Raw genomic sequence first — 18,114 nt, forward strand, 5'->3', positions numbered from 1 at the left:
CCCAGAGAAAATCCCTGTGTTACCTGAACCATGAGTTGCCCAACGCAAGCTATAAATCAGAGGGATATGCGGGGATCGAACAGAGTCTACAGGATTATTGTATCATGTTCGTTATTATCAAAACTTATAATACAAATAAATATGCATTTTATTAATTTGTAGCTACTTAAATACCAGAAAAGAATAATTAAAACTCTAAATAGCTAATTCAGGTGATTTATTATTTAATTTTTACATATTTTAAAATTACAAATTTGCCGAATGCAGGCATAGGTTTCAGATGTTCATGGTGGAAAAAAATTTCAATTTGGTGATATAAATTTTGATGCTGATAATAATGAGAAAAAACTTAGAACTGGACAAGTAATATTTCTTGCCACTAAAACTAATTAAATAAATTTACTTTTATTTTCGAGTGGTGTAGAGGTCTTTATCAGCTGGGTTCGATTGATCTCTGACTACCTGTAAAACAAAAAGAATACAAAATGAGAAAGACAAATAAATGAGTGATTTATTGAGACAATGCTACAAAATGAGTTGAGATAATGCTAAAAAATGAGTGATTTATTGAGACAATGCTACAAAATGAGTGATTTGAGACAATGCCAAAAAATGAGTGGTTTGAGACAAAGTTAAAATATGAGTAATTTGAGACAATGCTAAAAAATGAGTGGTTTATCGAGACTACGCTAAAAAATGAGTGGTTTATTGAGACAATGCTAAAATATGAGTGATTTGAGACAGTGCTAAAAAAATGAGTGCTTTATCGAGACAACGCTAAAAAATGAGTGGTTTATCGAGACAATGCTAAAATATGAGTGATTTGAGACAATGCTAAAAAAAAATGAGTGGTTTATCGAGACAACGCTAAAACATGAGTGGTTTATAGAGACAATGCTAAAAAAGTGCTTTGAGACAATGCTAAAAATGAATGATTTGAGACAATGCTAGGAAAAAATGAGTGGTTTATTGAGACAATGCTAAAATATGAGTAATTTGAGACAATGCTAAAATATGAGTGATTTGAGACAATGCTAAAAAAATGAGTGGTTTATCGAGACAACGCTAAAAAATGAGTGGTTTATCGAGACAACGCTAAAACATGAGTGGTTTATAGAGACAATGCTAAAAAAGAGTGCTTTGAGACAATGCTAAAAATGAATGATTTGAGACAATGCTAGGAAAAAATGAGTGGTTTATTGAGACAATGCTAAAATATGAGTAATTTGAGACAATGCTAAAATATGAGTGATTTGAGACAATGCTAAAAAAATGAGTGGTTTATCGAGACAACGCTAAAAAATGAGTGGTTTATCGAGGCAACACTAAAAAATGAGTGCTTTGAGACAATGCTAAAAATGAATGATATGAGACAATGCTAAAATATGAGTGATTTGAGACAATGCTAAAAAAAATGAGTGATTTACTGAGACAATGCTAAAAAATGAGTGCTTTTGAGACAATGCTAAAAAATGAGTGGTTTACTGAAACAATGCTAAAAAATGAGTGGTTTATCGAGACAATGCTAAAACATGAGTGGTTTATTGAGATAATGTTAAAAAAATGAGTGGTTTATTGAGACAATGCTAAAAAAATGAGTGGTTTATTGAGACAATGCTAAAAAAATGAGTGGTTTATTGAGACAATGCTAAAAAATGAGTGACTTATTTAGACAATGCTACAAAATGAGTGGATTATTGAGACAATGCTAAAAATGAGTGGTTTATTGAGGCAATGCTAAAAAAATGTGTGATTTATTGAGGCAATGCTAAAAAAAATGTGGTTTATTGAGACAATGCTAAAAAATGAGTGGTTTATTGAGACAGAATGCTAAATAAAAACCAGAAGTGAAAATATATGTACCTCGTTAATAAAAATATGACTAGTTTACAGGTATCCTAGTGAAAGTCAATATTTCTCATTTTGGCTGTTATTTATTTCACTCTCTCATTAACCACTCAATATCAGCTCTATGGCCTGAATAACTTTATAACTAATTCAACAGTTCATAGCATAAATACACGTCAAAGAGATGACTTTCATACTCCATCGGCAAGTCTATCGTGCTATCAAAAAGGAGTGCGTTATATGGCAGTAAAAATTTTTAATAGCCTCCCTATCGATATAAAAAATGAAACTCAAAACATAAGATTATTTAGGGCCAAATTAAAGAAGTACCTAATTTCTCACGCCTTCTATTCTGTAAGTGAATTCATGACATTCAATAACACTTCATGAAATTGATACTAAAACTATGTGTTGTACTAGTAGACTATATTGTAAATCTCGTCTGTATATATATATATTTCATCTAGACCGTGACTATAAATTAAGACTTTATAATAGTATTAAGTTTTTTGACTTGTTCCATATTCTAGCTGTAAAGCAATGTATGAATACCACGGAATGTTAATAAATACAATACAATAAAACCCACGAAACACATTTGAATTGAACAGTTTTTAGGTTATAAGATCATCTGTTCATTCGTGTGGTCACATATAGTGATAAGTGAAGTTACGATGTATTATGTAAAATCTAATACCGGTACAGTGATTAATGCATATTGCAATAATTATGTTTTGAATAATTTACATTAGGCTAAATACATTTGATTCATTTATTACTAACAGCATTTACAGTTTACGAGGTACATTTGAAAAATTCGTAGTCTGACATATAGAAACAGTAGATGGCATTGAAAATGTGTCAACAATGCCACTATTGTTAGCGATCATTTTATATTAGTTCAACCACGAAAAATCATAATTTTCTGTTGACTACATTTTGTGTAATTTAATTTTGAAGTTAGTGCACTGAACAGACTGGGAAAGACGGAATTGACTATATGTAAAGGCATTAGAAAGCAATCAGTCACTATCTGCATCTCGAAATTTACTAAAAAAGCATCTATATATAGTTCCCTTGATGATGAAACAACATTTGAAAATGCGAGCATCAGGCATATAGAAAGGATGAGGTTGAAGAGAAATGTGAATATCAGTCGTGTATGGAGAGAACCAAAAAAGACTTTATGGCATTTTAGAGCACAGGTTTGCTGAATGGCTAAAGGAAGCAGTGGGTCATTGGCCACATATCTTTTGTCCTTCACGCGCGGGGTTGTTGGCAAGAAGCTTTTGAAGTCAGTTGCATCATGGTTACGTACACCACTGATCAGAATGTGTTTACTGTCGAAACTTACCAGTTAAAGAAGAAGTCTTACGATACGTGTTTACGAAAATTTCGTATACATTTTTCTGATGCTGTGAGGTCATCGATTTTTATTGTGGGGGAATTTGAAACAAAAAGTGTATAGAAGAAATCCACGAACTCTTAAGGATCTGGAGAATGAAATCTGGAAAGTGATAAATGAAATTACGCAAGAAGAGTCGCAACGAGTATCACAATAATTTTTTTGGAGATGTCAGGAGTGCTTGGACCAAAACAGGCTTCACTTTCAGCAGTTCCTATAACATTCAGGTAAGGTTAAGAAAGAGAATTTATCTTTCAATATATCTTCAACTTGCTTATTCGTGTCTTACGTTGCCGAGAAAATTTAATTTAGACTAAGTTATCTTCAATTCTTTCATTTATCTTCAACTTGCTTATTTGTGTCTTATGTTGCCGAGAAAATTTAATTTATCTTCAATTCTTTAATTTATATATTAATTTATTTTCAATTTGCTTATTTGTGTCTTATGTCGCCGAGAAAATTTAATTTATCTTCAATTCTTTAATTTATATCTTAATTTATCTTCAATTTGCTTATTTGTGTCTTATGTTACCGAGAAAATTTAATTTATCTTCAATTCTTTAATTTATATCTTAATTTATCTTCAATTTGCTTATTTGTGTCTTATGTTGCCGAGAAAATTTAATTTATCTTCAATTCTTTAATTTATATCTTAATTTATCTTCAATTTGCTTATTTGTGTCTTATGTTGCCGAGAAAATTTAATTTATCTTCAATTCTTTAATTTATATCTTAATTTATCTTCAACTTGCTTATTTGTGTCTTATGTTGCCGAGAAAATTTAATTTATCTTCAATTCTTTAATTTATATCTTAATTTATCTTCAATTTGCTTATTTGTGTCTTATGTTGCTGAGATAATTTAATTTATCTTCAATTCTTTAATTTATATTTCAATTTATCTTCAATTTGCTTATTTGCATCTTATGTTTCCGAGAAAATTTAAGTTAATTTATCTTCAATTCTTTAATTTATATATTAATTTATCTTCAATTTACTTATGTCTTATGTTGCCGAGAAAATTTAATTTATCTTCAATTCTTTAATTTATATCTTAATTTATCTTCAATTTGCTTATTTGTGTCTTATGTTGCCGAGAAAATTTAATTTATCTTCAATTCTTTAATTTATATATTAATTTATCTTCAATTTACTTATTTATGTCTTATGTTGCCGAGAAAATTTAATTTATCTTCAATTCTTTAATTTATATCTTAATTTATCTTCAATTTGCTTATTTGTGTCTTATGTTGCCGAGAAAATTTAATTTAAATTATCTTCAATTCTTTAATTTATCTCTTAATTTATCTTCAACTTGCTTATTTGTGTCTTATGTTACCGAGAAAATTTAATTCACTTTATCTTCAATTCTTTAATTTATATTTTAATTTATCTTCAATTTGCTTATTTGTGTCTTATGTTGCCGAGAAAATTTAAGTTAATTTATCTGCAATTCTTTAATTTATCTTCAACTTGCTTATTTGTGTCTTATGTTACCGAGAAAATTTAATTCACTTTATCTTCAATTCTTTAATTTATATTTTAATTTATCTTCAATTTGCTTATTTGTGTCTTATGTTGCCGAGAAAATTTAAGTTAATTTATCTGCAATTCTTTAATTTATCTCTTAATTTATCTTCAACTTGCTTACTTGTGTCTTATGTTACCGAGAAAATTTAATTCACTTTATCTTCAATTCTTTCATTTATATTTCAATTTATCTTCAATTTGCTTATTTGTGTATTATGTTGCCGAGAGAATTTAAGTTAATTTATCTTCAATTCTTTAATTTATAACTTAATTTATCTTCAATTTGTTGATTTGTCTCTTATGTTGCCAAGACAATTTAATTTAACTTCAATTCTTTAATTTATATTTCAAATTATCTTCAATTTGCTTATTTGTGTCTTATGTTGCTGAGAAAATTTAATGTAACTTGAATTCTTTAATTTATATTTCAATTTATCTTCAATTTGCTTATTTGTGTCTTATGTTGCCGAGAAAATTTAAGTTAATTTATCTTCAATTCTTTAATTTATCTCTTAATTTATCTTCGACTTGCTTATTTGTGTCTTATGTCACTGAGAAAATTTAATTCACTTTATCTTCAATTCTTTAATTTATAACTCAATTTCTTTTCAAATTGCTTATTTGTGTCTTATGTTGCTGAAAAAATTTAATTTAATTTATCTTCAATTCTTGAATTTATGTTGCCGTAATCCTTTCGTGAGATGACTGAAATGAATGCAGGCGATGCACCTTCCAGATCCCAGGAACCGCAGTATCACTGACGCGCTAAAATGCCGTAAAGACTTGTTTGGTTCTCTCTGTACACAACAGATTGGAGAGAATGAGGATAAACAGAAAAAGATGGGATTGGACAGGATGGAAATGATGGTATGCTATTATATTTACCAGCGTGGGGATCCCGAACTGACAAACCGGAACCCCCAGTAGGCAACATCACTCATCATTTCCCCCAGATCATCCAATGCATCATTGCTGTTGGAGGGATACCTGTACTCAAGACTACCACTGGCAGGATCGGGGCAGGAACAGGTTGCAGACACTGTGCTGTAGGTGTCAGTGACAACCTCTTCGGAAGTCACTTTAAGAGCTGGGATCTTTTTAGGATTAAGAGTCTCTTCTACCTGTTGAACTGGGTTTTCTGGCTCAGCCTTCGTTGGCAAAGGAATTTCATCTGCAACAGGTCGAGAACCTTTGGTTGAAGATTTAGCACTATCTACAGATGGTGGTGGTGGTGATAGGAACTTGAAGCCCTCGGGCTTCACTGTAAAATAAAATTAACTATTAAATTCACAGAACTTATCTAATACACATTGAAAGACACTCTTTCAGCTTTCCCAATAACGGGACTGCCTCATTAGACAAAGCATAATAAACATACGAGGCCTGTCTAAAAAGTATCCGACCTTTAGCCAGAAAAAATATTTCAAATATCTGACGGGGTTGGGACCCTAATCCCCTTCAAAGTAGGCCCCTTGTGCTTGCACACACTTAACCCACCGATCCTTCCACTGCCGGAAACATCTCTGCAAGTCTTCTTTTGGAATGGTGTTCAGCTCCGTCGTCGCGTTCCGCATTATCTCTTCACTACTCTCAAAACGGGATCCTTTCAGTGGTGTCTTCAATTTTGGAAACAACCAGAAGTCGCAAGGAGCCAGGCCTGGAGAGTAGGGAGGTTGGCGAACGGTTGTAATTCCATGTTTGGCAAGAAAGTGTGGATCAATTGGGATGAATGTGCGGGGGCGTTGTCGTGATGCAAGTGCCAGTTGTTCGCTGTCCACATGTCTGGTCTTTTGCGCTGAACTGCATCATGGAGTCGCCGGAGAACATCGTGATAGTACGGTGGTTTGTCCTTCCGGTGCGTATTCGTGATGCACAATTCCACGGACATTAAAGAAAACAGTCAGCATCACCTTGATTTTGCTTCGCACCTGCCTCGCTTTCTTCGGCCTTGGAGACTTGGGATGCTTCCATTGCGACGACTGTCTTTTTGTTTCTGGGTCGTACCCATACACCCATGACTCATCTCCAGTTATCACGGTGTTCAGAAACCCAGGATCAGTGTTGGCAGTGTCCAGAAGGTCCTGTGCAACGTCACGACGGAGGTCTTTTTGTTCCGGGGACAACAACTTGGGCACGAATTTCGGAGCCACTCGGTTCATGTTCAAATCATCACGCAAAATTGCATGTGCAGAATCTTTACTCACTCCATCCTCTTCGGCAATCTCCCACACGGTCAAACGACGATCTGCCATCACCAAATTTCGCACACTCTCAACAGCTGCACTCCGAGCAGTTTGGGGCCTGCCACAACGCTGCTCACTCTCCGCTGATGTGCGGCCATCTTTGAATCGGTTGAATCACTCCTTAATTTGTGTTACACCCACCGCATCTTCCCCAAACACCTGCTGAATCTTACGAATTGTTTGACTTTGAGAATCACCAAGCTTTTGACAAAATTTGATGCAGTATTTTTGCTCAATTCGTTCAGTCATCTTGCGAGAAAACTAAATCCGACAAACACTTAGAACAGCACTTTACTTGGCGACCACCAGCCAGTGACTGGCACAAGCAAATGCGGTGAAAAAATTCAAGCATGCGCATTACGGTTCCTCCTTCCACCGTGCACAGTGGCGCCGCCTTAGAATCACTACTTTGCACGGGAAAATTTAAGGTCGGATACTTTTTAGACAGGCCTCGTATTGAGTGAAAACAAAAACAGACCACAAAAGAGAAAGGAGGGGAATGAACAAAAGGGAAAATTAAGTACAGGAAAGATAATAGCATGCATATAACAGGCCTAAACATAGTAAACAAACAGATTAGACATTCGAGCAAAATTCTTCCTTTTTAGGAAATAAAGTACAGATGGTATTTTAAAATGGCAAGTGATCCTCTGATAGCGGCAAGGGAAACATCACGAATGAAGTTGTTGTTCAGCTGGAACTGGCAAAACTGGCAAAGAGGCGAGGTATTGTGCCCCTAGCGCCAACCATTAGCCCAACTACTTCAATGGAGGTGAGGTGATATTTTTCCAAATAGAATGGAACTGTGGGCTCATAAATTCTGCATTTTTCTAAGTGGACTTCAGCGGGCTGTTGTTCCTGTGCCTCGAACCTGTCGGGTCGATAACGTAGGTGGATGTAGAGCCTGGTGGAATGGCAAGCATGTCAATTCGCCGACAGGATCCCTCTTGAGAGATGCCATGGACTTATTACAGATTAAAAAACAACTAATATAATGGCATAAAAATAGTTACGGTTAATTTATGATTAACATTTCTTTTTAACGAAGAAAAAAACAAATACATAACTTCTTGTAACTTCATAACAGTTCTAAAAGTGAATAATATTTGCTTTATTTTCCAATCTCTCAGTGAAGGAGGGAAGAACGGATGGAAAAGAGTTGTTCTTCCATGAACCAATTCAGTGATATCAGTAACTCATCTGATATACATGACTATGATTTCAAAATAAAAAGTGACAGGGATTTTACATAATTCTGATGATTTCGTGAATATATCTTTGTTTTCATGATGCCCTGTGTAACCCACTCTTTTTAGATGCAGGCATATACGACTGAGAAAGACAACGAGAAACAACTTTTAGGACAGGAAAATAAATAAAATAATGTTCACTGATAGCCAAGTTATCTTGGCACAGTCTGAAAACTTACAATTAGCTTCTCTACAATTAAAATCAGGTAGATTTAACATATAAATTTAGGAATATCCAGTAAGAAATCGTTCGAAAATAATGGCCTTCAAAAGAAAGCATCCCAAAAGAACAGAAATAGTGATTAATAATAATATAATTTTGGACAGTCAGTTATTTTAATCATCTTGGGTGTGATATCTTTTATATCTATGATAATGATCAACACCAGTGGTGTCATGAAATCAGCATGTCATTTTGAATTTACTTGTTCACCGCATGCTCCTCTGTAAAAGATGACATAGAACTGTAAGATTACTCAACATTCAGGCAGGGCTGTAAGAAGTATTGCATTAAGGAAGAGATTGTAGTTGTAGGGAAAATCACAATCCTAAAAATAAGACAATTTATATTGTAAGTGTCTAAGATACGCCATGTACAATAATGATCAGCAGCAGTAAATAAATTGTAATGAATTTATATAACAACTTTTACAAAAGACAAAGAAATAAGGCACAGACATTATTTGAAAGTTGAAATAATTGTGATATATAATTATGATTTATGACTATTTATTTATATATTAACAGTACCATAGAAATGGGTAAAGTCGATCAGTGGGTGTATAATCGATCATTTGCGATTTTTATTGAAAATTATATATTATCTCAGTTACTTGTTAAAATTTTGTTATGCTGACTTCATTGCCTGGCATTGCAAATGTAAGCGAGAGGGACAACAAAAAGCCTGCGAATCCCAACAATGGGAACACTGTGTAATTACCATTGAAGTGAAAATTGTCATTCTCAACTTTTTCTCATAAACGAAAACAAAGTCTTACAAGCTTTAAATTATCGTCAGCAGTGAAAGGAGACAAGAAGTATACGTAAGTACTTTTCGTTGAGATTGTATCCTGAAATAATAGTTTTGCAGTTCGTAAATGTTAGTATTGAAACTTATTATTTTCAAAAAACTTGTACCTTTGTAGGGTTAAGTCGATCATGCCATCGACCTACTCGAAGCAGACAGGACCAGCAGGAAGAATAAATTTTTTCACCGAAATACCTCCAACTAGCACTTATAAACAGAAAAGTGTCATAGTATAGCTTATATTAATGGGATAGTGGGGAAAGAGGAAGAAGAATTTATGGTGAATTTCTTGCATAAGAGAAGCACTGCCAAAGGAATGTATTTTGTATATCCCTCTGTACCTGACGATGGGAACAACGTAGTTTCTAAAGTGACATGAGGAGGGGAAGATTTCAAATAACATCTGACATAAACCTAAGCAATGTTGAATAGCATTTTAGATTATAATTGAAGTGTGGTATTTCAATGTAAATTTTGAATTCTTAAATCTTTGTTTGTTGATATTTATTTATTTATTTATTTATTTATTTATTTAACCTGGTTGATATGTGAAGTATTAATTTTTTTATGTTTTATATATTGGCAATCATAGCCACGTTTGTACAATGGAGACCTATAGGCCTAATTGTATCGAATTGTATGATCACAGTAACAAAATGAACACTATATAATCCTATAGACTTATATAATAGATTATTATTGTTTTCTACACCCCTTATAACAAATAAAATACATGTAATACACTTAATTTGTTTTTAAAAACATAAACAGTGATCGACTTTACTTCGCAATATTTTAAAATCGATCTTAAACTAAAAATTCAATGGTGATCGACTTTACCCTATTTAAACAGGTAACTTCGATCACAAGTAAAATAAAAAAAAAAAAAATCAGAGTTTGGTAAATTGTAATTCACTTCTTGTAATGTGATTTCATAAGTGAAGGATATGACGACAAAATATTATTTTCTGAGGAACTTCGCTCCATTGCATAACCTCAATATCATTAAAAATTGCAAAATTTTGATCGACTTTACCCTCTTCTATGGTACTTCACGTTGAATAATATAGTATCTATATTCTTCTAATGGAAAACTATATGTACTGTATTTGAATTATATTGCGTCACGAAGCATTGCAAGAAAGAAACAAATACTGATATGTGAATACATATACAAACTGAAAAACAAAAAAGTAATTATTTTCTAAGCTTTCATTTCACTGCTGTCTATTGCAATTGTAATGTGTATAATGTTAGAACACATTTTCTTAAATTACAAGAATTCGTTTTTCTCATTTCAAGAGCCTGCTGCAGATGTTTTCTATACTATGTAATATTACTTAGTAGTTGCGATCCTTGAAACTGAACATAAATGATCGTCTATCAGTAGACTCCTTAAATTATATTTGTTAAGTTTCATGAAAGAAAACTGTTTACACCTATATGTACTGCTGAACATCGCTATTATTTCTGAAACAAGTTTTTATTTTATTATTTAAAATAAAAAGTAAAAATTGAAGTAAGTGAGGATATTGTGATGACTCCAATGTTCTTTACTCCTTAGCCTGAGGTTGAGTGATGCACTGTATTAAATTTGTACTCTCCTATCACGTCTAGCATAAGACTGGAGATAAGAGAGGTAAGGTTTGAATGTGTGCTGTTGCTGGAACGAAATTGAAGAACAGCATGTCATCGGCTTAGAGTGTAAACCTGCTAACCGCCAAAAAAAAAAAATTACAAGGGAAGCAAAAAACTGAGTTTAAATTAACTCTGAAACTTTATGACGAAATCCAAAGTACAGATACAAATGCCATCTGTACTTTGGATTTGGCCCTAAAGTTTCAGAGTTAATTTAAACTCAGTTTTATGCTTCCCTTGTAAAATTTTCTTTTTGGCGGTTAGCAGGTGTACACTCAAAGCTGACGATGTATAGAACGGGATGACATCACCGATCTACACAATAAACTAAATGTTAAATGCTGCATGAACTTGTCATTAATTACTAAATAATATTATTTCGAGATCTAATCATTTCTTGATTATTTTCCATACTTATGTAGTTACGTATAATGTACAGTTTCACGAAATTTTTCCTGCCTTTCTTAATGTAAAATATTTTTAGTGGCCAGCAAAGAAAAAATTTTTCATTTCAGCTTTGAATCAAGAAAAAAAATAGAGGAAAATAGATAGCAACATTGTCCTTCTCATGCACATACTGATAGATTTTTTAAAAATTTTAGTAGGTTATTTTACGACGCTTTATCAACATCTTAGGTTATTTAGCATCTGAATGAGATGAAGGTGATAATGCCGGTGAAATGAGTCCGGGGTCCAGCACCGAACGTTACCCAGCATTTGCTCATATTGGGCTGAGGGAAAACCCGGAAAAAAACCTCAACCAGGTAACTTGCCCCGACCGGGAATCGAACCCGGGCCACCTGGTTTCGCGGCCACACATGCTAAGCGTTACTCCACAGGTGTGGACTACTGATAGATAACTTCATAAAAATATTAAGGAAATCTGCTTCCTCACAATGCTGTACTTACCTCCATAAATGAAATTATACGCAACAGTGAAATAATACTTCGCCATTTGTAAGGACTCGTTAGCAATTTCTGCTGACTGACGTGGATAGCACAGTGCTGCCATGGCTGTTGCACCAGTTGCTCCGTAGAGTATTCTCTTGAACCAACCACCCCTCAGGCCCATTATTAAACCTGCTATGCCACTCACACCAATAGCACCTGCTCGGTGGATAGGGGTAGCTTCTTCACGGAGGAAGCTCAGGGTAGCTGTAACAGTAGGGGAAGTCAAAGTTAATCCAATTTTACAAAGTGATAAATACATGACAGTAGCCTTAAGAGAGAGGGGAAAAACACGAATGTTATGTCGATGGAAGGTCTGACCCTTCCTTTCATCACTTTGGTTTAAAAGAAAAAATGAAATGTTCACTTACATTCAGAGTGTGCCTTTCCAGTCTCCACAAACTGGATTACTTTCTGCTGACAGTCTTTGTATTGTCCATAGAAAGCCCAAACCTCCTTACGCACGGCACAAATCGTCTTCTCCAGACTCGATGGTTCCTCCTCCTTCACCTCCATGATCCTAATGAATATAAATCACGTGTCTGTTACAATATTCCAGTAAGATTTTGAAATGTTCCATGTAAGAGAACAACATAAAATAATCTGATAAAATAAACTTTTTTTTTTTTTAACTAAAATAATGCGAATAAAATTTTAAGTTAAAAATAATTCAGTAGTACTAATACACAGAGTATAAAATAATATACGTAGAGGTTGGTAGGAAAGTGTAGCTATTAAGATATCTTCATTAATATGAACTGAAAATTCTGCCAGATTTCAATTATAAATTAGTAATAATAATAATAATAATAATAATAATAATAATAATAATAATAATAAATCTTCAATTCTATTTTCGGCACTTGAAGCTAGTCAGGTACGAAAAAGCCCTTTATATGGAACAATGGTAATAATCTGTGTGGGTCAGTCTGGCTGTTATACACCCCTGCAAGTGGTGATATGTAACTGATAGAGAATGGCAGGAGAAACTGGAGTACAGATGCCTCAAACTAGCAAGCTGTCTCATTCGCGCACGCACATAGAGCACTTCTCCCCTACCACAGTCCGCCTACTGCTATGCACTGTGGACTAGAACGGTACAGCTCAGTTCTAATAACAGTTGAGAAGGCTGTTTTCTGTATAAGAACGCGGCTATGTGTGACTGTCGTTTGTGATAAAGTATTTCTTCTATTATGATGAGTAGTATATTATTGGGCAAAGTTCTACATAGTCAAACTCGCGAGATGATTTATAATGTGACGGAATTCAAGAAAAAAGAAAGCGAAGCCAGGATATTTCTCATGGATATTAAGAAGATTCAGGAAAGAGTGGCAGCAGCAGTAGGAATTTCTAAGATGACGTCAACTAGGATTGTTGCAAACAACACTACATTCACTTTATAGCACTGACAAGAAAAAAAAATGAAATCACGGAAAGAGTCTTTGAAGAAGAAATGTGAAAAATCCATGAAATATGGAGAGGAATATGTGAAGCAGATTCCTGTAATAGAACAAGCCGTGGACAGTTGCATTCATCATTTCTGTGGGGACTCTAGAGAAGAAGAAGAAGAAGAAGAAGTTAAAAAAAAATTGTATTGGATTTATAGTTGGGTTTAGATATTTAACACTATTCAATCTAATTTATTCACTCTCAATTTTATTTTTCTTTGTATTGCAATCCCCTCCTGAGCACGAGTCCTACTCATTCAGGAGTGGGCTAGTTTATCTTTCATTGTATTAACTTGTATTCATTTGAAACTTACTAGCAATAAATAAATAAATAAATAAATAAATATATATATATATATATATATATATATAAATAAATTAAATAAATAGATAAAAGAAGTGAGCAGCGATTCAGATGGAGATTTATCGTGAGTAAAGGAGATCCCTTTGGAATGGCTAAATAGAAACTCAATTGTGTCTTCCTTTTATTTATTTGTTCGTATTGTGCAGATAAGTGATCTGTTTTCCTTGATTTAAAGTGAAAAATTGAAGTTTAATGACAACGCTATAATCTACAATTTGGGTACATATAACTAAAAGAATGATGAAACATTTAAGTCAATCATATACTGTATTATACTAATGAATATATTTTTGCAATTAGAAAATAAATCATAAACACCAATAACATTAAACGAATTATTATGTATTAAAACACTGATCAATATATTATAGAGAGGGTGCATCTTGAATACATTGTCAAGAGGTCAACTTTTCAGACAATATGACTATACATGGGTATCGGAGCGTAGGTGGGCCCCCTCCGTTAGCTGTACTACTTACCCTCTCCAGGCAGCTTCCTAGTTTGAGGCATCTGTACTCAGAGAAAACACACTCCAGAGCTGCTTTGTCTGCCACAAATTTCACTAGCACTATCGGGGAACAAACCCCAGTCCCTTTGGTGGGAGGCTGTCATCTAATCGAACAAGGCATAGTTTGGCTCTACAAATTTGATTTGGCTTAGCTTTACGAGCGCTGGACCCAGGACGCATGCTCATTGGCTCATTGAGCGCCCTATACAGAGTGATTCAAAGGTCCAGTGACATAAACAAACTCCGTAATTAGTGCAAATAGCGAAAAATTGAAAAAGGGGAAAGTTGTTGGAAATATAATATTTTTCAAACTAATGTGGTTGAATTTTCAATGTAGAATAGCTACACCGTTGAGGTTGTACACTAGTATGACACATCTGCCAGTGCCAAATTAGTGGCTTTTCCGCTAGTTCTGCTGGATTTTAGATACAGTAGAACTTGGTTATAGCGACCTCGTTTTGTGCGACACCTCGCCTATAACGTCAAATATTCTGTGGTCCCACCTAATTCCCCATAAGACATATGCTTTCCTACCTTGCTTAATACGACAAACGTATATGCGTCTACCTTGCATATAACGTCACTTTCAACCTCAGTTTGGAATAAGATTTTCTAAGAACCAAAGTATTTTAAGAAATATTTTGTTGAAATCTGACCCTGACAAATTCTTTACAGTCTCCTTCTGTCATAGACCTCTGGAATACAGACGGATTCCCCACCCCATTGTAACCTGCCCGAATTCATGCGGTATTAGATCAGTTTCGACAGGAAGTTTTCACTAAGTGCACGCATTTTAACACAGTATGGCCACTAAAAGAAGTGAGTGACGCTTTAGAAGTCATTAGAATTATGAACATGTTCTATGAAGCTAGGGAAGGGAGTAGTGAAATTGCAACTGAAATTATGAACATAGAACGTAATTTAGCCCTAGAAAGTGTGTATTGGGCAAGTAGAAGACAGAGTAAAATGACTGATTACTCCATTTCTAAGTAAAGTAGTTTGGTGAGTACTGAACAAACTGTTTTAATACAGAATACTGTATTTATAATTGTAGGCCTACGTGTATTTTATTATGTTCATTGTAGGCTTAAAAATCAATACATAAATCTAAAATAAGTCTAATTAAGTTTGTTATTTTTCATTTTTCACCTCACTAGATTGATAATGTGAATCTCGGTTACTACGACAGTCGTTTATAACAACATAATTTTTAAGGTCCCTTGGATGTCGTTATAACCAAGTTCTACTGTACTTAGTGCACTGAGTAAATTACAAAATGATGACGTTAGTCAGCAGTGTTGCCAGTACAAGTTCAGGGAAAACCACCAGGCAAGAATGAAATTCCGGTGGATTCTTATGCTATCAATGTAAAGAAATGTTTCTTTGCACTGTGAGAAGTTACATAACCGCTGAACTCTGCATCTCAACTATTCTTCTTCGTTAAATAATACGTATCTTAAGAGGAGACTCCACTGAAAATTATGAAAATTTTCCAAAATATTTTTGTTGGCTATTTCACTTTTTTAGAATGTATATTTTCACACCCCAAATGGATTCAGTTCGATTCTGATTACAAATATATTAAACAAAAATGAGTTAAGGCTTTACGGGGGCGTGGCATTTAAAGAACTGTCAAAATTATTTTTTCATCGAAGAATTCTTTCTTAAAAATTTCTGATTACAAATGTAGTAACTTTTTGTTCTAAAGGTGGCTTTCTGAAATTACTAGATGAATGCAGCAGAGGAGAATTTTAATTTAAGAGAATAGGACGGTGTTTTTTAAAACTTTTTTTCCTATTTGGTGTAAAATATTATTTTTTTGTAAGTAGAGAGCTCATAGCTGTAGCAACTCAACCAAATATAAATATTTTGAAAAAAAAAAAAAAATTATTTGGGGGCCCAAATTAAAAAAAAAAAACATACCCAATGCAGAATTGTACTAAAACCGATATATCTAAACTGTCTTTAAAGATAGATTCAAACAGTTTTTTGCAATGTATTTTACGTTTGTAAAAATAAACAATTAAAATTTAATAACAATTTTCTGATTTCCTTTCTTGCAAACAAACGGACGTATTTTTAAAATGAAATCAATTAACAAAATTCTGTTACAGAGAAAAGTTTCCTAACAGTCTAAAGAATGTGTTTTCTAAATTTCATGCATGTATCTTTAATAGTTCAGAAATTATATCCATTTTTGTATGGCAATGTAGCAAGAAAAATGAAGTTACTGGAAACCGATAAAAGGGGGGGTGTGATTTAAAAATCCATAGTGCAGGAAGTTTAAAAATGACTTTTCAACATCCGATAAAGGCACAAATACCCACAAAATGTTATGCAATGCATTTCACACATATCAAAGAGTATTTTAAAGAAAAAAAAAAATGTTTTTTTTTTTACACTTAATTTACCAGAAACAACACTAAAAGTGGGCAAGTGATTTAAAATTCTATAACGCAGGAAGTTTAAAAATGGCGAGTCAATATCCGATAAGGAAACAAATACCCACAAAATGTTATGCTATGCATTCCACACATCACAGAGTATTTTAATGATTTTTTTTTTGAAAATTTACTCATTTTTCACCAAAAAATACCATCCTCTCCCCTTAAATATTCATTTTACTTTCAAATCCATTTTTCAGTAAATTTATTTTTCTTGATTCAACACCAACTTTTTATGCCAAATATTAATCAATCTAGATGAAATTTTTACTGTAAGTATTTATGAGGTGGCTGCATGTTTCTGTGCATTTATTTTGTGAAGAATGCTGCTAGTTTATTTTATTTTTTTTTTCATGAATTGCAGGAAAAATAATACTTTTAAAATTTCAAACAACTTTTTTTCAAAGTGAATAAATGAGATATTTCATAAAATGAATGCATAGAAATGTTTCGCTATGTCTTGAAAAAAAAAACTTACTAAAAACTTGGGTTTGAAAATTTCTAAAAAGAACACGACTTCCTGCAAATAATAGCAGCTGGTTACCTCAGTTAGTACAGCAACTGGCTACAGTTTGAAAGATCCCAAATTCAAAACCAGGCGGTAAAGAATTTTTCTATTTAACAAAACTTCCAGAACGGCAATGAGATCCACTCAGCTTCCTGCCAAATAGAGTACTGGGTTTTTCCCAGGAGTAAAAGGCAATGATGCCAATCACACACCACCATCCCATTCTAGTGCTGAGGTCATGAAAGCATGGATCTCTACTACCATGCATCTTCAAATAATGCACTATCTCTGTTTATATTACTAATAATTACATTGTACAAAATTCCGTAGTTTTATATGTAACTTAAAGAATGGATCTGAAGCCCATTTAAAACTCTCGTTAAATGAGTTCTGGAAGGACAGTTTTACCTCTTTCTTTTCACCTTTGATTTACTGTGACTTAACACAAGCAGACTATTCTCTCTTCGAAATCATATAATTAAATAGCTTTAAGCAAAGTAATATTCACATAGTTTCTGGTATATGCATTCCAATGGTGCAAATATCATTTTGATTATTTTGTACAATACTCTACAGCGAATGCTATATAAAAAACAACATGCAGAATCAATCAAATACATAACAAACCTATATAAATAGAAGTGGCAGGCATTAATGAGATCTTAATTACTATGGGGAAGTATCTTATAATTTGCTTATTTTGTTCTGACAGATTCTAGAAACATACAGAATAACATCAGCGGCACTTCTGATTAATGTTTGATATTATAGCAGATCAGAAAAGAAGTTGTATCAATGTGCTATTCGTAAAACAAAAAAAATTAAACATTCATTACGATTTACTATTTTCACTTCAGCGCTGATGAATTACGTAAGACAGGGATTCGAACAATGTATCAAAATATGTTAATATTAGTACATTGTAACATAAATTTTAGAAACAAATTTTAAATA

At 33.3% G+C, this 18,114-nt stretch overlaps 1 protein-coding gene across 7 annotated transcripts in view; it reads right to left on the reverse strand.

Annotated features, from left to right (window-relative positions):
• Positions 1-200: 200 nt before the first annotated feature.
• Mic26-27 (MICOS subunit 26/27) overlaps positions 201-18,114 on the reverse strand; it is a 44,497-nt gene continuing 26,583 nt past the window's right edge. For 6 of the 7 annotated variants that reach the window (XM_069846165.1, XM_069846164.1, XM_069846166.1 and 3 more), the window contains 4 exons: positions 12,260-12,408; positions 11,850-12,095; positions 5,904-6,043; positions 201-462 (listed from right to left, as the gene is read on the reverse strand). In XM_069846165.1, the coding sequence (XP_069702266.1) occupies positions 406-462; positions 5,904-6,043; positions 11,850-12,095; positions 12,260-12,408 (592 nt within the window). In that variant the 3' untranslated portion in view covers positions 201-405. The remainder of the gene's footprint in view (positions 463-5,903; positions 6,044-11,849; positions 12,096-12,259; positions 12,409-18,114) is intronic. The other variant, XM_069846171.1, reaches the window with a different exon arrangement.

The sequence above is a fragment of the Periplaneta americana genome, chromosome 14 (genome assembly GCF_040183065.1).
Source record: "Periplaneta americana isolate PAMFEO1 chromosome 14, P.americana_PAMFEO1_priV1, whole genome shotgun sequence".
In the NCBI taxonomy this organism is placed as follows: Eukaryota; Metazoa; Arthropoda; class Insecta; order Blattodea; family Blattidae; genus Periplaneta; species Periplaneta americana.